The sequence below is a fragment of the Engystomops pustulosus genome, chromosome 9, assembly GCF_040894005.1.
Source record: "Engystomops pustulosus chromosome 9, aEngPut4.maternal, whole genome shotgun sequence".
Classification (NCBI taxonomy): domain Eukaryota; kingdom Metazoa; phylum Chordata; class Amphibia; order Anura; family Leptodactylidae; genus Engystomops; species Engystomops pustulosus.
In genome coordinates, this window is record NC_092419.1 from 108173260 (window position 1) to 108199011 (window position 25752).

At 42.7% G+C, this 25752-nt stretch overlaps 1 protein-coding gene across 1 annotated transcript in view; it reads left to right on the top strand.

Moving 5' to 3' along the window:
* ABCA2 (ATP binding cassette subfamily A member 2) overlaps positions 1 to 25752 on the top strand; it is a 78662-nt gene that overhangs the window by 46291 nt on the left and 6619 nt on the right. The window contains exons 12-34 of the mRNA XM_072125475.1: positions 151 to 318; positions 406 to 502; positions 1827 to 2000; positions 2326 to 2428; positions 2532 to 2646; positions 2733 to 2923; positions 3591 to 3741; positions 4310 to 4514; positions 5597 to 5761; positions 5854 to 6034; positions 6174 to 6386; positions 8793 to 8989; positions 9069 to 9239; positions 9339 to 9505; positions 9774 to 9894; positions 9975 to 10250; positions 10695 to 10901; positions 11969 to 12071; positions 13436 to 13761; positions 18821 to 19037; positions 19115 to 19220; positions 19294 to 19466; positions 19557 to 19731. Of these exons, the coding sequence (XP_071981576.1) occupies positions 151 to 318; positions 406 to 502; positions 1827 to 2000; positions 2326 to 2428; positions 2532 to 2646; positions 2733 to 2923; positions 3591 to 3741; positions 4310 to 4514; positions 5597 to 5761; positions 5854 to 6034; positions 6174 to 6386; positions 8793 to 8989; positions 9069 to 9239; positions 9339 to 9505; positions 9774 to 9894; positions 9975 to 10250; positions 10695 to 10901; positions 11969 to 12071; positions 13436 to 13761; positions 18821 to 19037; positions 19115 to 19220; positions 19294 to 19466; positions 19557 to 19731 (4002 nt within the window). The remainder of the gene's footprint in view (positions 1 to 150; positions 319 to 405; positions 503 to 1826; positions 2001 to 2325; positions 2429 to 2531; positions 2647 to 2732; positions 2924 to 3590; positions 3742 to 4309; positions 4515 to 5596; positions 5762 to 5853; positions 6035 to 6173; positions 6387 to 8792; positions 8990 to 9068; positions 9240 to 9338; positions 9506 to 9773; positions 9895 to 9974; positions 10251 to 10694; positions 10902 to 11968; positions 12072 to 13435; positions 13762 to 18820; positions 19038 to 19114; positions 19221 to 19293; positions 19467 to 19556; positions 19732 to 25752) is intronic.

Consider the following 25752-nt stretch of genomic DNA (forward strand, 5'->3'; position numbering starts at 1 on the left):
CAGACAGTCCGATGCAATCACTTCTTGCCCAAGGATTTCGGTTAGATATCCTCAGCATCTGTCGCAGCCGTGTTTTGCAGGACCTCCGGTGCTCGTCTCTTGTCTTCCTGTCATTGTGACTCTCGCGCTGTCTGATTTAATTTCTCGCAGGTCACCAGCTACCTCCAGAAGCTTCCAGAGTTCCAGAACGGATCAGACGGTGAGCTGCTCCGCCAGGTCCTCAGCTCCAACTTCACAGCCATAAATGTCAGCACATTACTGCAACAGCTGGACACCATCGACAATGCAGCTTGTGGATGGACGCACTTTATGTCCAAGGTGGGAGAGAGGTCTCGGAATAGGGGCTTATGTCCATGTCCTGCCGGTTATGTAATAGTATTCACATTTGTTCTTTTTCTCACATAGGTCAGTGTAGACATCTTTAAGGGGTTCCCCAATGAGGACAGCATAGTGAATTACACCCTGAACCAGGCATATCAGGACAATGTCACAGTCTTTGCAAGTAAGTCTGTACAATATGCAGAAACTGGGTGATACCGTCTTTCTATTATATTTGATACCCTGCTCGGATGCTGTTTGGTTCTTTTCTTTGTAACTTCTGGTATATTAGCAGTGACATGTCAGGGTCCTGCATCCTTTTTTTTTTATAATGGAACATAATGGGGCTCATTTACTTACCCGGTCCAGTCGCGATCCCGCGGCGCGTTGTCTGACGTGGATTTGGGTCTGCTGGGATTCACTAAGGTCGTGCACTCGATATCCAGCAGGTCCGCCGGAGTTCACCTTCTTCTTCCTAGTGCATGTGAGAGCGTGTCTTGCGACACAAATCGTTTTTTTTTAATTCTGTGGTTTCTCCGAATCCGTCGGGTGGCACAACGGCCACGCCCCCGGATTTCTGTCGTGTGAAAGCTGACGCCGATCCGCCACAATCCGATCGCGTGTACCAAAAATCCAGGGCAATTCGGCACAAAAGGGCGCAAATCGGAAATATTCAGGAAAACCCGACTGAACTGCGGCCGCAGGACCCTTAGTAAATGAGCCCCACTGACTCTAATAGACATATACTATCATTCTAAGTATTTGATGATATATTCCTTTAGATGGAAGCATTCAAAACTATACATGTATGCTGTACAATGTCATGTTCCTATGTATCGGAATATGATTTGTATCGCTGATTTTTTTATTTGTGGCCTCCTGGATCTTCAGTGGAAATAAGACAGCCCCAGTCTAAATAGCGGTACAGGCAGTTCCCAGGTTACGTACAAGATAGGTTCTGTAGGTTTCTTCTTAAGTTGAATGTGTATGTAAGTCGGAACTGTATATTTTATAATTGTAACCCCATTTTTTTTTGGTCTCTGTGACAATTGGATTTTAAAAATGTTGGATTGTCATAAGAATCAGGATTAACAATAAATCTTCATTACAGGCTCCTGCGATAACTGTTACAGCTGATTATTAAGCCTAAGACTAAAGTACAATAAATTACCTACATCCAGAGGTTTGTTTAAAACTAAGGGTTGTCTGTAAGTCGGGTGTTCTTAAGGAGGGGACCGCCTGTACTTATGCCTGTAAAGAAGAATTAACCTGTAACTCAATGGTCGGGGTTTCTGACATCTGTAAGAAGGTCTTTGGTTTAGGACTAGGTGAATAGATGGTGACATCCCAAAGGTTAGATTGCTGGGTATCCCTTAGTGCAAATGCATGAAAAACCAGGCCTATTGAAACGTCTGTTGTGTGCCATATAGGGACACTGAACACCATAGAGAAGCTGTTGACATGTGAATTTTTAAATAACTGAGTCTTGGTGATCATTTGTTTTGTAGGTGTCATTTTCCAAACCAAACCAGATGGTTCCCTCCCGCCTCATGTCATGTACAAGATCAGACAAAATTCTAGTTTTACAGAAAAAACCAATGAAATCCGTCGGGCCTACTGGAGACCGGGACCCAACACCGGAGGCCGCTTCTACTTCCTTTACGGCTTTGTCTGGATACAAGGTCATTATTGTCATGTTCATTCTATTTCCTATGCTATATCCTATTATTAAGGCTTGATGTCACTGAAAGAGAACATTCCTGTTCGGCTTTCTTCACCGGTGCATGAGCCGTTCCCTGTGACATATTGACCTGCTCATAACAGGTTTTCAATTGCAGTAAACAAGAATGTTTTCCATTAAAGGGGTAAAGCAGAGATCTTAAAAATGTGCTATGATTTGCAACGCAAAGAAAGAATGCATTAAAAAGATAAATAACTTCTCATATCATGTGTATAGAAGCAGAAAACAATATCCGCAGTGATAAAATGTAACATTTTGTATCACAGACATGATGGAGAGAGCCATAATCAACACCATTGTTGGGCACGATGTAGTGGAACCTGGAAACTACGTGCAGATTTTTCCATATCCGTGTTACACGCGTGATGAGTAAGTATGTTTTTTTTTCTTTTTAACCGAATATTACTATTATTATATATTAGGTTCTCATATTTTGGAAGATAATTGAATGTTATTAATTATTCGACCACAGCTTCCTGTTTGTGATTGAGCACATGATGCCGCTGTGTATGGTCATCTCCTGGGTGTACTCTGTGGCTATGATGATCCAACACATTGTAGCCGAGAAGGAGCATCGTCTGAAAGAGGTAATGACTGTGTATGATGATAGATGCCTCCTCCAATGTTGTGTTTGCCTTGTCATCCATGTCCTGCTATCCCCCCTCCTCCCCAGGTGATGAAGATGATGGGTCTCAATAACGCTGTGCACTGGGTGGCCTGGTTTATCACAGGCTTTGTACAGCTCTCCATCTCTGTGACCGCTCTCACCGGTATCCTGAAATACGGCCAAGTTCTCATGCACAGCAATGTGTTCATCATCTGGCTCTTCCTCTCAATCTACGCTGTGGCCACCATCATGTTTTGGTGAGTATTAGATAATTGGGAGCTAATAGTTTGATTTACTTGGGATTCACAACAGATATGCAGCTTCTGTGTTCTCTGGTGGCTGATGTAGGGGAAGGTAGAGACCTTATACATGACACAGCATCTGGTTAAAGGAAATCTACCACCAGGATGAAGGATTGTAAACCAAGCACACTTACATACTGGTGTGCGCCCCTCTGGAAGGATCTCTTCTTCTTTTAGATTTTATCCCCTGGTTTTTAAAAAAAAAAAGTTTTTACAATTATGCAAATGACCCTAAGGGGCTCTGGGATCAATAGGGGTTAAACGGCATCTACCACCAGGTTGAAAGACTGTATGCAAATGAGACTGATGGGCTCCAGGCTCCAATAACACCTGTTAAGCCTGGAGCTCTGCAGGCTCATTTGCATACAGTTATTCATACTGGTGGTAGATGCCCTCTAATGGAGCCTGGAGCCCCTCAGGCTCATTTGCACAATTTTTTTAAACCCTTGTTTCTTAAAAACAATAGCATAAGAAGATCCTGCCAGAGCGAGCACACACCAGTATGTCAGTGTGCTTGGTTTACAGACCTTGATCCTGGTGGTAGATGTCCTTTTAAATCCATAATTGTAGGTGCATGGCTATATTATTTCTGAAATATAATGTTGCATTTACATCTCTGCAGCTTCCTGGTGTCAGTACTGTACTCCAAGGCTAAACTGGCCTCTGCCTGTGGTGGAATCATCTACTTCCTCAGCTACGTTCCCTATATGTATGTAGCTATCAGGGAAGAAGTGGCACATGATAAAATCACTGCCTTTGAAAAGTGCATCGCTGTAAGTGCTTGACCAGATTTAGCATTTGCATTGTACATGACCTCTCATCTATGTTGTTGCCTATTTCTGCTGCATAGCAATAAGAGTAGATGCCAACTATGCAAACACTGTGATAATATTAGTGAATATGGTCACACTAAAGTCCTAGGGTCCACTTCTGCTAAGAGTTTGTATGTTCTCCCCGTGTTTGCCTGGGTTTCCTCTGGGTCCTCCGGTTTCCTCCCACACTCCAAAACCTACTGGTAGGTTCATTAAATTGTGAGCCCCATTGGGGACAGGGACCGATTTGGCAAACTCTGTGTAATCTGTGTGCGCATCATGGATGTGGCAGCTTGCACCAGGGAAGAATATGTAATATCATTAGGTACAATGTAGGACTATAACAAAGGGATCTTATGTTGTGCAATTACATGAAACCATATGCCCCTAGCAACGAAAAAAAAAATTAATGAATTTTGTTAAAGAAACCCATTAAGTATTTATGTGAGACCAGTATTTACTCTCTTATGCCATGGCTACTATTTCTCATCCCTTTTTATGGTTTCTTATTGTTCTTCCACCTTTACAGTCACTCATGTCCACCACCGCCTTTGGCCTCGGCTCCAAGTACTTTGCTCTGTATGAGGTTGCAGGGGTCGGGATACAGTGGAAAACATTCAGTCAGTCTCCAGTGGAAGGCGACGACTTCAACCTTATGCTGTCCATGATGATGCTGATAATTGACGCCGTGGTATACGGGATTCTGACCTGGTACATTGAAGCCGTTCACCCAGGTAATGGCATCTGTAATATTCCTATTGTGCCATATGTTATTGTTGCAGATGTCACTCTGTAACTGATTGGTGTTGAAATCTGCAGTAATTATGTGGCACAATGCACCAAAAAATCCACATGTAATAGAGGCAGATCCTGTATGTTAGCAATCTCGTTAATCCAGCTTCAATCCACCGAAGTCGGGCGTTGTTTTCAAATAAAAACTTTCTTTATTGAAGTCATATAAAAATGATTGGACATAACATTGTGTAATCTCCAACGCGTTTTAACATATCTTACTGTGAGTTTATCTTTCACAAATGGAAATTGTATAGCAACCAAAAGGAAAAAGACGTGCAGCACTCACCGGTCACAGGGGGAATGTTCACTTTATTGAGGAAAACAGTTCATGGCAGGGAGGATGCACGCCACGCCAAGGTGACGGGCCGTTTCGCGCAATGTGTGCTTTCTCAAACCTCGGGAAATGGAAATTGTATGTCTTTTTTTCAATTAAGGACACGATCAACACGAACGCGACAGCTTTGTAATAAGTGATTACTTACCGCAAGCGATCTTCAACACCTTGCTGTCGCTTCCGTGTATGATCATGTGTTCGGGTTACCTTGACTACAACGCAATTATGCATGTGTTGGATCACGTGGTTCCCATACTGAGTGCAACGTTGTATCCGGCCGTCTTATTGTGATACACGCCCCTTGAGGGCGTGATCTAACCCTCACCTGTGTCCCACACTCACTATAAAATGTTTAATGTTACCATTCTATGTTATCCATGATTAAGGGCGCAACCGGCGCCTGAAACGCGTTGGAGATTACACAATGTTATGTCCAACAATTTTTATATGACTTCAATAAAGAAAGTTTTTATTTGAAAACAACTGGATTGAAGCTGGATTAACGATATTGCTATTGACCAGACTCAAGTGGAGTGAGGTTCCGTGCTCTCCAACCAATTGGCGGTTCACATACGTGGTAGGAGCTGACACCAAGTTTTTGTATGCAATATTAGATCCAATGATTTTGCCAAATTGGAAGTCTTAGACATTTGTACACAAATAAGTAAAATGTTATATATATTCCAGGCATGTATGGACTCCCTCGCCCCTGGTACTTTCCCTTCCAGCGATCCTATTGGCTTGGAAGTGGACGTATAGAAACTTGGGAATGGTCCTGGCCATGGTCCCGTCCAACCCGTCTAAGCATCATGGAAGAAGACCAAGCCTGCGCAATGGAGAGTCGAAGACTTGGTATGTGTCATCCTAGCACCAGATGTATTGTGCAGGGGATGGACCTAAGTGATTAGAATTGAATCTTCTTTTTACATTTTTGACCCTGTCAGAGGAGACCCGTGGCATAGAAGAGGAGCCCAATCATCTCCCGCTCGTTGTATGTATTGATAAGCTTACAAAAATCTACAAGACTGGGAAAAAACTGGCACTGAACAAACTGAGCCTAAATCTACATGAGAACCAGGTGGTGTCTTTCCTAGGACACAATGGAGCTGGAAAAACCACCACCATGTAAGTAACCGTTATCCTTCATCCAATGACCTTATTAGGCTGATTCCTGGATTTGTACAATTCTGCTATTTGCTATGGAATTACCACAGTTTGGCTATAGCTTTGTCTGAACTCACCCCAAGACTCTCTGTCTGTGCAGGTCTATCCTCACCGGTCTGTTCCCACCAACCTCGGGTTCAGCCACCATCTATGGACATGATATCCGTACAGAAATGAATGAAATACGGAAAAGTTTGGGGATGTGTCCTCAGCACAACGTGCTCTTTGACAAACTGACAGTAGAAGAACATCTTTGGTTCTACTCCCGACTGAAGGGCATGGCCGAGGAGGAAATACGCAAGGAGATGGACAAGTACGTACTGAGAAATTTCACTTTTCTCCATGACTGTATGTGGGGGATTATGGATAAAGGAACATGGCACACGTCCGTAGTCTTTTTGTCTTTCTTTTAATTCAAGTGCTTTATATACATCTCCACCATTTACTTATATGGATATGAGCAAAGCAGATCACATTAGCAATTTGTTTAGGTCTATCCGACCTTTTTCAAGCTAGAGCTGAAACACGTTAAGGTCCTGCTATAGTATGGGTGGAGGAGAGAGCTAGCACGACCCTAATGTGTTTCAGATCTAGCTTGACAAAGGTCGGATAGACCAAAATTTCGTGCTAATGTGATCTGTTTTCCTCATATCCAAATTTATGAAGTTAATGGTGGAGATGTATATAAAGCACTGGTATATAATCACTTGAATTAAAAGAAAAACAAAAACACTATGGACGTGTACTATGTTCCTTTATTCATGTTATTTGGCCTGAGAACCCGACAAAAACACCTCCCTACAAGTATGCAGTGTGGTACCTGTTTCTCAAATTTATGTGGGGGCTTAGTGACCGCAGCTTTGCCTGTGATGTTTTAAAGGGAACCTGTCACCAGGGACCTAATTTTCACTAAAGACAGGTTGCAGGAGCCCATTACACCCGCATTGCACATCTGCCTTTTATTAGCATTTGCATTACTATATAATTATGTGTTATAACTTACCTCGCATCCTTACAAAATCCTGGGGTAGTCACAGGGGTTGGGCTTTGGTTTGGATGCATTTCAAAAAACAACATGTGCCTTGTCTGTGTTACTCACTCCTCAGATCGTAGCCCCCACCTTTTGTGCTTCTGTACAGCTCCTCCTCCTGCTCCTTCTCAGAGGTCACAGTCTGGTCAGCCTGACATCAGTAAGGGAGGGACAAGCTGTACAGGAGCACAAAGATGGAGGCAGCCTGCAGATCAGACAAGTCACATGTTGTATTTTGAAATGCATCCAAACCAAAGCCCAACCACTGTGACTACCCCGGGATTTTGTCAGGATGCAAATGTAAGTTATAACACACAATTATATTGTAAAGCAAACACTTAGAAAAGGTAGAGAGGCAGATGTGCACTGCAGGTGTCATGGGCTTCTGTAATCTGTTTTTAGTGAAAATGAGGTCCCTAGTGACAGGTTCCCTTAAGAAGCAGACATTGGGGGTCATTTACTAAGGGCCCAAATCGCGATTTTACGGCGGGTTACCCAAATTTTTCCATTTTGCGCCGATTTTCCCTGAATTGCCCCGGGTTTTTGCCCTTTGCATCTGCTGTGCGTGTTTGCACTAGGTCAGGGCAGATTTGCCAAGTGATTGGCTGATGTAGCAAAAAGGACAATGCTCTTAGTGGCAATTTTTTTGTTTAATCATTACATATCAGAAGCATCAGTAGTGTTTTTGTCTCATTTCTGCTTAGGTACCTCCATTGCTTTATTCACCTTCCCCATTTGGTCTCCCCTGAAATATCTACTGACTTGTGATGGAGGAAATGAATAAACCAATGGAGGCCTCCATATCAGAAAATTCTGTATATTAGTTGTGTTTTCTGAGTGCAGGGTCACTTTAAGTGCAAAATATTTTATTGCCAAGTGTGAATGTAGCTTATAGGAGTGTTCCCATTTCAGCAAGTACGGTAATTGATATTGTTTGAATAGTGAAAAGTTATAAATATTTCCAATATACTTTCTGTATCAATTCCTCACGGTTTTCTACATCTCTGCTTGCTGTTTCTCTGTAGAGGAAGCTTCATTGTTTACTTCCAGTTATAACCTACATCTCTGATTACTCTCTATGATACTAACTATTTTTTGTCCACTGGAAGTACACATAGAAGCTTTCTGTAGAATGACAGCAAGCAGAGATCTAGAAAATCATGAGGATTTGATACAGAATGTATATTGGTGAATTGTATAAATTTTCATCATACAAAAAAATTGAAATTTATTTCCCGAAGTGGGATTAACCCTTTAAGCAGAGATGGAGGGGGATGTATCATACATTACTTTGCTATTACATTTCCTATTGTCCCCAGTGCAGATTAGGATAAGTTTCCATGAATCACTTTTACTTCTGTAATTGTTTTCGTGATGTTGATGCCAAATGATCTCTGTGATTTGTTTAAGGGTTCAATAATTCAGTAGATAATGGAAGCAGCAGACAGATCATTGAGATTTATCTGCAGCTCTGACATATCAGTAGATAGAGGCAATTAGAAGGATATTGACATAGTGGCAGGGGAAATTTCATCCATTGGATGTTTGCCACCAGTGATAGATAGAGCCGAGTAATTGTGGTGGATCTTATGCGCAATTCTTCATTCACTGATCACTAACCTAGAATTTACTAATCCTCATCACATATATGACATAACATTTGTTACACCCATATCATCTTTACTTTAGGATGATTGAAGACTTGGAACTATCAAATAAACGTCATTCCCTGGTCCAGACCCTATCGGGAGGAATGAAGAGGAAGCTTTCTGTGGCAATCGCTTTTGTAGGTGGCTCCAAAGCTGTGATATTAGATGAGCCGACAGCCGGCGTGGACCCCTATGCTAGGAGGGCCATATGGGATCTCATTCTCAAGTACAAGCAAGGTAAATAGTCAGGAAAGTTTCAGCGTACAGTTACATTGTGTTCAGCAGTGTTGGCTGATGACCATTCACTATCCCTTAGGCCGCACAATCCTCCTCTCCACCCATCACATGGATGAAGCCGATCTTCTTGGGGACCGCATTGCTATCATTTCTCATGGGAAGCTGAAATGTTGCGGTTCTCCGCTGTTTCTGAAGAGCACCTATGGAGATGGCTACAAGTTAACAGTGGTGAAAAAGCAGTGTAGCCCAGGTTAGTGATAGAACTTACCTCCTATTGCCCCAGGGGCAATTGTAGGATTTTGTATCTTATTATTATAATGTCTTGTCTCTTCTTCTATCCTCTCTTCAGATAATGGCTCAACCTCCTGTGTCAGCCCCTGTTCAGAACCACGTGTGTCTCAGTTTATTAAGAAATACGTGGCCTCCTGTCTCCTGGTGTCTGATACAAATACTGAGCTGTCCTATATCCTCCCCAGTGAGTCCGTCAGGAAGGGCTGTTTTGAGCGTCTCTTCCAGGTATTTGATTTAAGAGCACTAATATTCCAATATACTCCATTCACATTACATTTGAGCCACCCATCAGACATATAGCCTTGGTCAAAACCATTGCTATATGTGAATAAGGTCCTATGGATAGGTCTCAGGAGTTTTCCTAGCAAACGCAAAATGGACAGAGCCAAGTACTTGCATTCTGCCATCAAGTGGATTGTGGCAATCTCTTTCCAATGAGACCATCTTCCATGCATTATGGTCCTGACCCATGTTGTTTAATCTCTCCCGCCAGCACCTGGAGCAGAGCCTCGGCGACCTCGATTTAACCAGTTTCGGACTGATGGACACCACCTTGGAAGAAGTTTTCCTCAAGGTGTCAGAAGAAGACCAGTCTCTGGAAAACAGTGATGCAGGTTTGTCCCAGAATATCAGATAGACTTAGAATCAGAAGCGATATATACAAGTGAACTAATGCCAACCACTCGCCTTGTAGATATGAAGGAGTCTAAGAAAGACACTTTGAGGCCGGTTATTCAGACAGACAATGATCCTTCATCCTTCACTGAGCCAGAAGACAAACCTGAAGTAGAACTCAACAATTTTGCATCAGGGATTTACCCGGGTCAGTCCCCTGGTTCTCTGCGTTCTGGTTCTTCCTCTTCTGTGGGGTCTGTGAGAGGAGAAGAAGGTGGAGCGTATGCCGAATTCTATGGTGACTACTCGCCGCTGTTTGATACTTCACAGGATGCGGAGAACCTAAGCCTGCACGGTAAGTGAATTAAAAGACGCATCATTCATAATACTCTAATAATAATAATCTCCAAGACACATAAAAAGGTCACTGGTCACAAGATCCAGATGGTGAATGAATAGAGAGGAGACTTGCATGTACAAACACTTCTGCATCCAACTAGCGGGATTAGGAACCCAAGAGGTCTGACTCCATCTGTCAGGAGATGCGGCAAAACATCTAAGGCTGCATTCACACACACATGTGGCGTACAGTGCTGTAATACGGGAAAAGACGTGTCCTATCTTTTCCCGGGCACTTAACGTTATGTTGCCGCACGCGCGCTGCACCGTACTGTGCCACGTGCCCATTGCTGGCCTATGGGGGACACCTGTACCGTGGCCATATATACGTCCCCCAACAGTCGTGTGAATATAGCCTTAGATTGGAATGCCCCTTTAATGATATTTTGTTGGTTTGCAGATCCAGAGGAAGAGGAGCAGGTGCTGGACGGACAGGGCAGCTACAAGCTGGAAGGCTCCTGGCTGAAGTTACGCCAATTCCACGGGCTGATTGTGAAACGTTTCCACTGTGCCAAAAGGAACACCAAAGCCCTCTTCTCCCAAATCCTGCTCCCTGCGTTCTTCGTATGCGTCGCCATGACTGTAGCATTATCTGTGCCTGAAATTGGTAAGTGTTACTTCCATTTCTTTCTACGGTTTTCGCACCGATGCTGATGATAATAATGATAATAATAATCTTTATTTATATAGCGGCATCAAATTCTGTGGCGCCCTACAGATTATGGAAGAGATATACAAATAAAATAGGATATTGCAAAGTAATAACAGCCATACGAAGCAGATATGTACCGGTATTCCTTAGCGAAAGTATCTGATAACAGGGTCATGAAAACCCGGTGCTACTAATCCTCTGAAGTGTCCCATGTGAACATGCTCCTAGTGCACATGCTCCACCAGCACTGCATTCACTTCTATGGGACTGCAGGAGATGGCTGTCTCTGGGGCACTCTGAAGTATTTGGACCCCTAGAGATCGTACTCATTGGGGCTTATTTACTAAGGGTCCACGGCCGTATTTTCGTCAGATTTTCCGACGTTTTCGGATTTTGCGCGGCTGTGACAGGTATTTAACTTGGGATTGTGTCGCACGCGATCGTATTGTGGCGCACCTGATCGGTTTCTGGCGCAGCTGTTCTGCTTCCATACAACAGAAATGGGGGGGGGGAGGGGGAAGACAATCCGACTGATTCAGACTGAGCTCGGGATTTTACTTTAAAATTGTATAGCAAGCCAAGCCCTTACATGCAAGAAGGTGAACTCTGGGGACCTGAGCGGGGAAGCAACACATGCAGAATATCAGTCACGCAATCTTAGTGGCTCCCCGCACAGCGCATTATACACGGACAATGCACTTACATGCACCAGGAAGAAGAAGGTGAACTCCAGGGACCTGAGCGGGGAAGCCACACATGCAGGATATCGGGCGCACGATCTTAGTGAATCGCGGCACAGTGCATTATACATGGACAATGCACTTTCTGTGAGCTCCTCCAGACGGGTAAGTAAATGTGCCCCAGTATATGGATAGGGTATAAGTTTAATCAGTGGGAAATCCCCATTATATCACATTTGTGAATAATTTCCATGAGCTCACACTATTATAGGCTGTGGTTGCATTCGTCTTCATGTATCATGCACAGACGTTATTCTGTTTATCTGTGTGTTTCTCCATCAGGTGATCTCCCGCCGCTGATACTTTCACCATCCCAGTACCACAACTATACTCAGCCCAAGGGTAACTTTGTACCTTATGCTAATGAAGAGCAGCCGGAGTACAGGTGAGACAAACATTGTGCTCATTAAACTTTAGGAGAACCTGTCCCCAGGGATCCCCCACAAACTACACACGGTACCGTTAAGGTGCATTTATCCATGGGATTAGAGACAGAATTCTTGTGAAAAATACTTTAATTGATGCCCTCTGTTGCAGTCATGGAGGCAGGGAGCTGCAGCATACAGTCAAGCTACCCCACCCTCTTCACACTGAAAAGAATTCCTGAGGGAGGGGTGAGGAAGAAGTTGATTTCTCTTCACACAGACGGCTAACCCCCACCTTCCTGAGGGAGTGGTTAATGATGTAGCAGAACCGAGTAATACAAAGCTACTGTCTCTCTCACATTCTCCTCACCCCTCCCTTAGGAATTCTCTTCAGCAGTGTCAGGCATAGTAGCTTAACTGTATACTGCAGCTCCCCGCCTTCATGACTCGATAGAGGATATCAATAAAAGTCTTCTTTAGGAGAATGGTGGCTCTAATGTATAAAGACATCTAAAAGGTAATGGCCCATATTTATCAATAGTGAGGCAAACTGCACTAAGTTCGGGGTGGGGCGGATTATTAAATATTGGGGCACCCTGCACTGCTCAGGAAGTGTGCACCATCTTTTTTTAGGTTCACTTTTAACATACAACATGTGATACACTTCTGTCGCAAATGAGAAATGAGTCGCAAACTCTAACTAAGCAGTAACACACGTCGGACGCCAGACAGCCGCGACACAAAACCTTGCACAAACACTTCTTAAATGTGCAACATCCAAAGACGTTCCTTTCACTGAGTCAGACAGCAAACTGGCGCAGTCAGAATAAGAGATCCCCAGCCTCTGTTCGTGTTGTGTGGGGGGTGTCACTGGTGACCGGATCTCTTTAAAGGAAATCAAAATCTATCAAAAGGTTATTCATGGCCTCCTTCCTTTTAAAATTATGCTATTGAGCCAGATGGGCTTTGGGGGGCATTACCAGAGGCCCTCTGTACTATATCTTCAGACTGTTACACTGGGCAGGAGAACTTTCCCTCCCACTGTGTGCAGAAACTTCCTCTGCTGCCATGAGATTACACCAGGCAGAGGGACGAGAAGGGCCGAGAGGTAGACAGTATAACAGCCTGTGAAACTGCAGCACGGAGGGGATCTGGTAACACCCTCAGAGCCCTTCCAGCTCATGAGTGTAGAAGGAAGTATATAAGAAGATACCACAGTCACCTGTGCTTGATCTTATAGTTAGATTTCCTACATCATTCTCGTAGTATCAGGATTCCACTCCTTGTGTATTGATGGGCCCATCAGTGTATAGAATATTACAACCTCCCGCTGACCTAGATGATTACTATGTGTGTACTAGTATGTTGTCTCTTGTAATCCCAGGCTGAAGCTGTCCCCAGACGCCAGCCCTCAGATGCTTGTGAACACTTTCTACCTACCTTCTGGTATCGGAGCCACCTGCGTCCTAAAGACGGCATTTAACAGCACCCTGGATCAGCTGGTGCAGTCCCTTAACCTAAACAGCAACGAGTCCAAGATGCTGGCAGCCCAGTACTTTGATGCCATGTGCGTGGACTCCTTTACCCAGGGGCTCCCACTGTCCAACTTTGTACCCCCACCGCCCTCCCCGGCCCCCTCAGAGTACCCGACGGAGGAGGATCTGGCTCACCTGTGGAATGCCACCACCTACTCACCACCCTCTGTACCTGGTAAGGAAATATACACCTGCCGACCATGCAGCACCCACAGGGTTAAATAGCAGCACATGATGAGAAACGATAAGAATTCACCTGAAGCCGTTTTGTTTATGGTTCATTCTTCTTGAAAAGCGAAATATACGTTGAAGACTCCTCCAGGCTACTGGGTCCTACTTACCTACGTAGATCTGGTTCCTGTTATGTGACCTGTTTCATGCTACAGAGCAACACCTTAAAGGGAACCTGACAGCCAACGTGACCATGCAGACTACAGCCAGTGTTATGTCCCTGGAGAGATGTGTAATCATAGCTCTGTGTATGTTGTTAGTAGCAGCAGGGCTGTGATATATGGATTTATATTCTAGGATTGGAGCTAGAGGAGTCCTCACACTGCTCTTTGCATCCAATGTTATGTATTGTCCTTGAAGAGATGTGTAATCATACTTTTGTATAGGTTGGAAGCAGCAGCAGGACTGTTATATTTATATTCCAGGATTGTAGCTGCCCCAAGTGCACTGGGGGTGTTCCCTCACACTGCTGCGCTATGTGTAGCCACTGTTAGGTTTTGTTCCTGGAGAGATGTGCAATCATACCTTTGTGCAGGGTCGGACTGGGGTGCCAAGGGCCCACCAGTGAAATTAATTCTGGGGGCCCACCAGCTGCTTCATGGATACGTGCGAGCCACCCCCATGTATATTTTCATTGCGTTTCTAAACGTGCTGGAAATGCACGGTGTGAATGCAGCCTGTGGCCATGTTCACACATTGCGTTTTTTGTTGCATAATGAACGCTTTGGAAAGACGATCTGTTCCTCTTCCATTTGAATGCAGGTCTTTTTGCCATTAAGCACACAAACTTTAAGTTTCTACAACAAAAAAAAAACGGAGCCCACACAACAAAAAAAAACGGAGCCCACAGAAGTGAATGAGAACGTGTACAACAATGCTGCAGAAAACAAGCCTCAGGCCGCGTTCACACGTACCACTAGGCGTCCGTTCATAACGCAACGCTAGCGCACAGGGGGTGTTCCTCGGCCCGAACGCACATGCGTTTCCAGAGAAACGCATGTGATCAGCTTATCAATCGCGTTCGGGCCGAGGACCGCCTAGTGGTACGTGTGACCGCAGCCTCACTTTTTGTTTTTTGACAAGTTTTAACGGCAAGGGAGGGGCTTTGCCAGAACACATATGAGATTCTACTGAAACACTTTTGTTCTGCAATGAGCCCCTCCCTGTTGCGATTTTAATTAAAACAGATCAAGAACTGCAACGTGTGAATTGGGCCTGACGCTTGTTATCTGCCTGTGGATAGGGCCTAACTTGTCTTTGTGGGAAAACCCCATTAAGACATTTTTTCTTTGTACCAAAGGTTTGCATTTTTTATATAAAAACTGAATAAAATCTTTATGAATTTGGTGTCCTCTTGATCACACTTACCCAAGGAATTAAGGGGAGGTATGATTTGGGGCGCACAGTGAAAGCCATACATACGTAGCCCACAAGAAAATGGCACAAGTACGTTTTTTTGGTCAATTTTACCGCATTGGGATTTTTTTCCCGCTTTCCAGTACACGGTATAGAATATTAAATACCATCACTAGGAAGGACAATTTGTTATGCAGAAAACAAGCCCCATACAGCTCTGTACATGGAAATAACACAGTTATGGATTTATAAAGACGGGGAGGTAAAAATGGAAAATCAAAGATGAAAATGGTCTGGCCTTCAACCCTTTAAGGATAAATATTCTATGCAGTGTACTAGGATGCTGGAGAAAAATTCCAAATGTGGTATAAATGACAAAAAAAGTTGCATTATTTTTATTACAGGCTCCGTTTCACAACTTTCACACACCTCTTACTTTTTGAAACTTTGATGTACGGAGCTGGAGAAGCTGACATTTTCAGTGATATCAGTGCATTGAAATGGTGATGAATCTGCAATTTGGACACCATGATGGATGGGGGGGGGGGGGGTAATAATGAGGCTGCAGTCACACATAAGGCGGGCTATGCTAGTAATACTGAGGCTGGGGTCACCCGTAACGCGGGCTATGCTGGTAATACTGAGGCTGGGGTCACACGTAACGTGGGATATGCCCGTAATACTGAGGCTGCGGTCACATGTAACGCGGGGTCTGCTGGTAATGCTGAGGCTGCGGTCACATGTAACGCGGGGTATGCTGGTAATACTGAGGCTGCGGTCACATGTAACGCGGGGTATGCTGGTAATACTGAGGCTACGGTCACACGTAACGCGGAGTATGCTGGTAATACTGAGGCTGCGATCACACGTAACACGGGGTATGCTGGTAATACTGAGGCTGGGGTCACCCGTAACGCGGGCTATGCTGGTAATACTGAGGCTGGGGTCACACGTAACGTGGGATATGCCCGTAATACTGAGGCTGCGGTCACATGTAACGCGGGGTCTGCTGGTAATGCTGAGGCTGCGGTCACATGTAACGCGGGGTATGCTGGTAATACTGAGGCTGCAGTCACATGTAACGCAGGGTATACTGGTAATACTGAGGCTGCGGTCACACGTAACGCGGAGTATGCTGGTAATACTGAGGCTGCGATCACACGTAACACGGGGTATGCTGGTAATACTGAGGCTGCGGTCACACATAACGCAGGGTATGCTGGTAATACTGAGGCTGCGGTCACACATAACGCAGGGTATGCTGATAATACTGAGGCTGCGGTCACACATAACGCAGGGTATACTGATAATACAGAGGCTGCGGTCACACCTAACACGGGGTATGCTGGTAATACTAAGGCTGCAGTCACACGTAACGTGGGGTATGCTGGTAATACTGAGGCTGGAGTCACACGTAACGCGGGGTATGCTGGTAATACTGAGGCTGCGGTCACACGTAACTCGGGGTATGCTGGTAATACAGAGGCTGCAGTCACACGTAACGCGGGGTATGCTGGTAATACTGAGGCTGCGGTCACACGTAACGCGGGGTATGCTGATAATACTGAGGCTGCGGTCACACATAACGCGGGGTATGCTGGTAATACTGAGGCTGGGGTCACACGTAACGTGGGATATGCCCGTAATACTGAGGCTGCGGTCACATGTAACGCGGGGTATACTGGTAATACTAAGGCTGCGGTCACATGTAACGCGGGGTATGCTGGTAATACTGAGGCTGCGGTTACACCTAACACGGGGTATGCTGGTAATACAGAGGCTGCGGTCACACGTAACGCAAGGTATGCTGGTAATACTGAGGCTGCGGTCACACGTAACGCAAGGTATGCTGGTAATACTGAGGCTGCGGTCACACGTAACGCGGGGTATGCTGGTAATACTGAGGCTGCGGTCACACGTAACGCGGGGTATGCTGGTAATACTGAGGCTGCGGTCACACGTAACGCGGGGTATGCTGGTAATACTGAGGCTGTGGTCACATGTAATGCGGGGTATGCTGGTAATACTGAGGCTGCGGTCACACGTAACGCGGGATATGCTGGTAATACTGAGGCTGCGGTCACATGTAACGCGGGATATGCTGGTAATACTGAGGCTGCGGTCACATGTAACGCGGGATATGCTGGTAATACTGAGGCTGCGGTCACACCTAACACGGGGTATGCTGGTAATACAGAGGCTGCAGTCACACGTAACGCGGGGTATGCTGGTAATACTGAGGCTGCGGTCACACGTAACGCGGGGTATGCTGGTAATACTGAGGCTGTGGTCACATGTAACGCTTCCTCCAGCCCTGGCATTTGGACAATACAAGACACTGCATGCGTCACATGCGTTTGCATAGAAGCACATCCTGCCCCACAGTTCACTTTCATTCCATTTCTAAACAGTCAGCACGTTACGTGTGATATCAATCCTTATTCTGCATCAATACTTAATACAGTCAACTTTCAGCATCTCATTCAACTGCTGGGAGTTGTAGTTCTTGAGTCCACTGTTATTCTATATGTATGTACACATTGTAGTGATGTAATGAGCTGCACTGTGTGTGTGTAAATGTGATGCACTTTTATTTTGTACCTTTTTCTTGTGCTGAAAGCCATCAGCAGCTCCTCATCCATCCTGAGCTCCTGCACATGAGTGCAGCCTGTGCTGTGCCAGGGGGAGGACACTCCAGCAGCAGCTGCTAGCTGATTGGTGGCCCCTGATGTCTGTCATGACCAGGAGGAAGGGGGCCCACTGTGACTACTAGGGGGCTCATGTCCTCTGGTCTGTAATTAGTGACATCTCACTGTCTGCTCCTCCAGTGAATCAGGGGCCATGTTCTCCTGCAGTGATGCAGGGGCTGAGGCTCAGTGCAGGGAGGAGGAAATGTCTCACTCACTGCCCCAGCGCTGCTGTGGGAAGAGCAGAGAACCTGTCTCTCCCTCCTGCAGGATGTCATAGTCCCCCCTGCTGCCCCCCTCCTCCAGCCTCAGCTGAATGTGCCTGCTAGCAGACACAGATAGGAGATGGTGACTCATGATAAGGGCCCACCGGGGGTTTGACCGGTATCCCGGCAGGCCAGTCCGAGCCTGCCTTTGTGTATGTTATTAGCAGCAGGACTGTGATATATGGATTTATATTCCAGGATTGTAGCTGCTCCAAGTGCACTGGGGGGGGGGGGGGTGCTCTCACACTGCAGTGCTCTGTGCAGCCACTGTTAGGTATTGTCCCTGGAGAGATGTGCAATCATACCTTTGTGTATGTTAGTAGCAGCAGGACTATCATATGGATTATATTCCAGGATTGTAGCTTCTCCACGTGGGGGGGGAGTCCTCACTTCTGCGTTCTTGGCTCTTTGCATTGTGTTCCTACACCATACTGCTGGCAGCAACTGCATATAGTATTCAACCAGAGGCCTGCTAAAGCAAAGGTAGTGAGCGGAGGGGCTGTAGAGAAGTGCAGTGCAGAGAGCTAAGAGCACAGCAGTGTGAGGACAACACTTCCATTTTCCTTATGTTTATATTAATGCTGTATGGAAACCTTTACTAGACCTAAAATCTACAATTGAAAGGTCGCCTTCAAGTCACATTGCTGTAGTGTACTATCACTTGTGTCACAGTTTGCCTTGTCTTGTCTTGCAGAAGACCTCACCACCACCACCGCATCCCTACCCCGACGTATCCATGAGCCTGTCCGCTGTACGTGCTCCATGCAAGGTACAGGCTTCTCATGTCCCAGTGGGGTCGGGGGTCACCCTCCACTAATGAAGGTTGTCACTGGGGACATCATGGTGGACATCAGTGGACGGAACGTGAGTGAATACCTCTTATATACCTCGGATCGATTCAGACTACACAGGTAAGTCGTCGTGCACCAAATATGAGCTATTTATATATATATATATACTCCTATAAGACATTTTTAATCAATCGTAGATATGGGGCAGTGACATTTGGAAATGTGCAGAAATCTATCCCAGCATCCTTTGGGACAAAGGCGCCTCCCATGTTACGGAAGATTGCAGTGCGACACACGGCGCAGGTCAGGTTATTTCACGTGTCTGACAAATATCTGACAAACGTGATTGTGTACCAACCAATACTCCTTTTATTAGGCATTTTACAACAATAAGGGATACCACAGCATGCCCACCTACCTCAACGCCCTGAATAACGCCATCCTGAGGGCCAACTTACCTGCATCCAAGGGAAACCGCGCCGCTTATGGGATCACAGTCACCAATCACCCCATGAACAAGACCAGTGCCAGTCTATCCTTGGACTACCTGTAAGTCAATGATAATCTTCACCAATACTTATGGTCTGTAATCTCCCCATCTTCCTATCATCTCACATCCTCCATTTGTCCGTGTTTTAGGTTACAAGGTACAGACGTGGTGATCGCAATATTCATCATTGTTGCAATGTCCTTTGTTCCTGCGAGTTTTGTTGTGTTCCTCGTAGCTGAAAAATCAACTAAGGCAAAGCATCTGCAGTTTGTCAGTGGCTGCAACCCTGTCATCTACTGGCTGGCCAATTACGTATGGGACATGGTAAGTTATAGCTATGTACTGTACTATTACTTCTACTGCTTCTATAGAGACTACTATAATACTGCCCCCTATGTACAAGGATATAACTACTATAATACTGCCCCCTATGTACAAGGATATAACTACTATAATACTGCCCCCTATGTACAAGAATATAACTACTATAATAATGCCCCCTATGTACAGGAATATAACTACTATAATACTGCCCCCTATGTACAGGAATATAACTACTATAATACTGCCTCCTATGTACAGGGATATAACTACTATAATACTGCCCCCTATGTACAGGAATATAACTACTATAATGCTGCTCCCTATGTACAAGAATATAACTACTGTAATACTGCCCCCTATGTACAGGAATATAACTACTATAACACTGCCCCCTATGTACAGGAATATAACTACTATAATACTGCCCCCTATGTACAGGAATATAACTACTATAATACTGCCCCCTATGTACAAGAATATAACTACTATAATACTGCCTCCTATGTACAAGAATATAACTACTATAATACTGCCCCCTATGTACAGGAATATAACTACTATAATACTGCCTCCTATGTACAAGAATATAACTACTATAATACTGCCCCCTATGTACAAGAATATAACTACTATAATACTGCCCCCTATGTACAGGAATATAACTACTATAATACTGCCCCCTATGTACAAGAATATAACTACTATAATACTGCCCCCTATGTACAAGAATATAACTACTATAACACTGCCCCCTATGTACAGGAATATAACTACTATAATACTGCCCCCTATGTACAAGAATATAACTACTATAATACTGCCCCCTATGTACAGGAATATAACTACTATAATACTGCCCCCTATGTACAGGAATGTAACTACTATAATACTGCCCCCTATGTACAAGAATATAACTACTATAATACTGCCCCCTATGTACAAGAATATAACTACTATAATACTGCCCCCTATGTACAGGAATATAACTACTATAATACTGCCTCCTATGTACAAGAATATAACTACTATAATACTGACCCCTATGTACAGGAATATAACTACTATAATACTGCCCCCTATGTACAGGAATATAACTACTATAATACTGCCCCTATGTACAGGAATATAACTACTATAATACTGCCCCCTATGTACAAGAATATAACTACTATAATACTGCCCCCTATGTACAAGAATATAACTACTATAATACTGCCCCCTATGTACAGGAATATAACTACTATAATACTGCCTCCTATGTACAAGAATATAACTACTATAATACTGCCCCCTATGTACAGGAATATAACTACTATAATACTGCCCCCTATGTACAGGAATATAACTACTATAATACTGCCCCCTATGTACAGGAATATAACTACTATAATACTGCCCCTATGTACAGGAATATAACTACTATAATACTGCCCCCTATGTACAAGAATATAACTACTATAATACTGCCCCCTATGTACAAGAATATAACTACTATAATACTGCCCCCTATGAACAGGAATATAACTACTATAATACTGCCCCCTATGTACAAGAATATAACTACTATAATACTGCCCCCTATGTACAAGAATATAACTACTATAATACTGCCCCCTATGTACAGGAGTATAACTACTCTAATACTGCCCCCTATGTACAAGAATATAGCTACTATAATACTGCCCCCTATGTACAAGAATATAGCTACTATAATACTGCCCCCTATGTACAAGAATATAACTACTATAATACTGCCCCCTATGTACAAGAATATAACTACTATAATACTGCCCCCTATGTACAGGAGTATAAATACTATAATACTGCCCCCTATGTACAAGAATATGACTACTATAATACTGCCCCCTATGTACAAGAATATAACTACTATAATACTGCCCCCTATGTACAGGAATATAACTACTATAATACTGCCCCCTATGTACAGGAATGTAACTACTATAATACTGCCCCCTATGTACAAGAATATAACTACTATAATACTGCCCCCTATGTACAAGAATATAACTACTATAATACTGCCCCCTATGTACAGGAATATAACTACTATAATACTGCCTCCTATGTACAAGAATATAACTACTATAATACTGACCCCTATGTACAGGAATATAACTACTATAATACTGCCCCCTATGTACAGGAATATAACTACTATAATACTGCCCCTATGTACAGGAATATAACTACTATAATACTGCCCCCTATGTACAAGAATATAACTACTATAATACTGCCTCCTATGTACAAGAATATAACTACTATAATACTGCCCCCTATGTACAGGAATATAACTACTATAATACTGCCCCCTATGTACAGTAATATAACTACTATAATACTGCCCCCTATGTACAGGAATATAACTACTATAATACTGCCCCTATGTACAGGAATATAACTACTATAATACTGCCCCCTATGTACAAGAATATAACTACTATAATACTGCCCCCTATGTACAAGAATATAACTACTATAATACTGCCCCCTATGTACAGGAATATAACTACTATAATACTGCCCCCTATGTACAAGAATATAACTACTATAATACTGCCCCCTATGTACAAGAATATAACTACTATAATACTGCCCCCTATGTACAGGAGTATAACTACTCTAATACTGCCCCCTATGTACAAGAATATAGCTACTATAATACTGCCCCCTATGTACAAGAATATAGCTACTATAATACTGCCCCCTATGTACAAGAATATAACTACTATAATACTGCCCCCTATGTACAAGAATATAACTACTATAATACTGCCCCCTATGTACAGGAGTATAAATACTATAATACTGCCCCCTATGTACAAGAATATGACTACTATAATACTGCCCCCTATGTACAAGAATATAACTACTATAATACTGCCCCCTATTTACAAGAATATAACTACTATAATACTGCCCCCTATGTACAAGAATATAACTACTATAATACTGCCCCCTATGTACAAGAATATAACTACTATAATACTGCCCCCTATGTACAGGAATATAACTACTATAATACTGCTCCCTATGTACAAGAATATAACTACTATAATACTGCTCCCTGTGTACAAGAATATAACAACTATACTACTGCCCCCTATGTACAAGAATATAACTACTATAATACTGCCCCCTATGTACAGGAATATAACTACTATAATACTGCCCCCTATGTACAGGAGTATAACTACTATAATACTGCCCCCTATGTACAAGAATATAACTACTATAATACTGCTCCCTATGTACAAGAATATAACTACTATAATACTGCTCCCTATGTACAAGAATATAACTACTATAATACTGCTCCCTGTGTACAAGAATATAACAACTATACTACTGCCCCCTATGTACAAGAATATAACTACTATAATACTGCCCCTATGTACAGGAATATAACTACTATAATACTGCCGCTATGTACAAGAATATAACTACTATAATACTGCTCCCTAAGTACAAGAATATAACTACTATAATACTGCTCCCTATGTACAGGAATATAACTACTATAATACTGCCCCCTATGTACAGGAATATAACTACTATAATACTGCCCCCTATGTACAGGAATATAACTACTATAATACTGCCCCCTATGTACAAGAATATAACTACTATAATACTGCCCCCTATGTACAAGAATATAACTACTATAATACTGCCCCTATGTACAGGAATATAACTACTATAATACTGCCCCTATGTACAGGATTATAACTACTATAATATTGCTCCCTATGTACAAGAATATAACTACTATAATACTGCCCCCTATGTACAGGAATATAACTACTATAATACTGCCTCCTATGTACAGGAATATAACTACTATAATACTGCCCCCTATGTACAGGAATATAACTACTATAATACTGCCCCCTATGTACAGGAATATAACTACTATAATACTGCCCCCTAAGTACAAGAATATAACTACTATAATACTGCCCCCTATGTACAGGAATATAACTACTATAATACTGCTCCCTATGTACAAGAATATAACTACTATAATACTGCTCCCTGTGTACAAGAATATAACAACTATACTACTGCCCCCTATGTACAAGAATATAACTACTATAATACTGCCCCCTATGTACAGGAATATAACTACTATAATACTGCCCCCTATGTACAGGAATATAACTACTATAATACTGCCCCCTAAGTACAAGAATATAACTACTATAATACTGCCCCCTATGTACAGGAATATAACTACTATAATACTGCCTCCTATGTACAGGAATATAACTACTATAATACTGCCTCCTATGTACAAGAATTCAACTACTATAATACTTCCCCTATGTACAGGAATATAACTACTATAATACTGCCCCCTATGTACAGGAATATAACTACTATTATACTGCCTCCTATGTACAGGAATATAACTACTATAATACTGCCCCCTATGTACAAGAATATAACTACTATAATACTGCCCCCTATGTACAAGAATATAACTACTATAATACTGCCCCCTATGTACAAGAATATAACTACTATAATACTGCCCCCTATGTACAGGAATATAACTACTATAATACTGCCCCTATGTACAGGAATATAACTACTATAATACTGCCCCCTATGTACAGGATTATAACTACTATAATACTGCCCCTATGTACAAGAATATAACTACTATAATACTGCCCCCTATGTACAGGAATATAACTACTATAATACTGCCTCCTATGTACAGGAATATAACTACTATAATACTGCCTCCTATGTACAAGAATTCAACTACTATAATACTTCCCCTATGTACAGGAATATAACTACTATAATACTTCCCCTATGTACAGGAATATAACTACTATAATACTGCCCCCTATGTACAGGAATATAACTACTATAATACTGCCCCCTATGTACAAGAATATAACTACTATAATACTGCCCCCTATGTACAAGAATATAACTACTATAATACTGCCCCCTATGTACAGGAATATAACTACTATAATACTGCCCCTATGTACAGGAATATAACTACTATAATACTGCCCCTATGTACAGGAATATAACTACTATAATACTGCCCCCTATGTACAGGATTATAACTACTATAATACTGCCCCTATGTACAGGATTATAACTACTATAATATTGCTCCCTATGTACAAGAATATAACTACTATAATACTGCCCCTATGTACAGGAATATAACTACTATAATACTGCCCCCCTATGTACAAGAATATAACTACTATAATACTGCCCCCTATGTACAGGAATATAACTACTATAATACTGCTCCCTATGTACAAGAATATAACTACTATAATACTGCCCCCTATGTACAGGAATATAACTACTATTATACTGCCTCCTATGTACAGGAATATAACTACTATAATACTGCCTCCTATGTACAGGAATATAACTACTATAATACTGCCTCCTATGTACAAGAATACAACTACTATAATACTTCCCCTATGTACAGGAATATAACTACTATAATACTGCCCCCTATGTACAGGAATATAACTACTATTATACTGCCTCCTATGTACAGGAATATAACTACTATAATACTGCCTCCTATGTACAAGAATATAACTACTATAATACTACCCCCTATGTACAGGAATATAACTACTATAATAATGCCCCCTATGTACAAGAATATAACTACTATAATACTGCCCCCTATGTACAGGAATATAACTACTATAATACTGCCCCCTATGTACAGGAATATAACTACTATAATACTGCCCCCTATGTACAAGAATATAACTACTATAATACTGCCCCCTATGTACAAGAATATAACTACTATAATACTGCCCCCTATGTACAAGAATATAACTACTATAATACTGCCCCCTATGTACAAGAATATAACTACTATAATACTGCCCCCTATGTACAAGAATATAACTACTATAATACTGCCCCCTATGTACAAGAATATAACTACTATAATACTGCCCCCTATGTACAGGAATATAACTACTATAATAC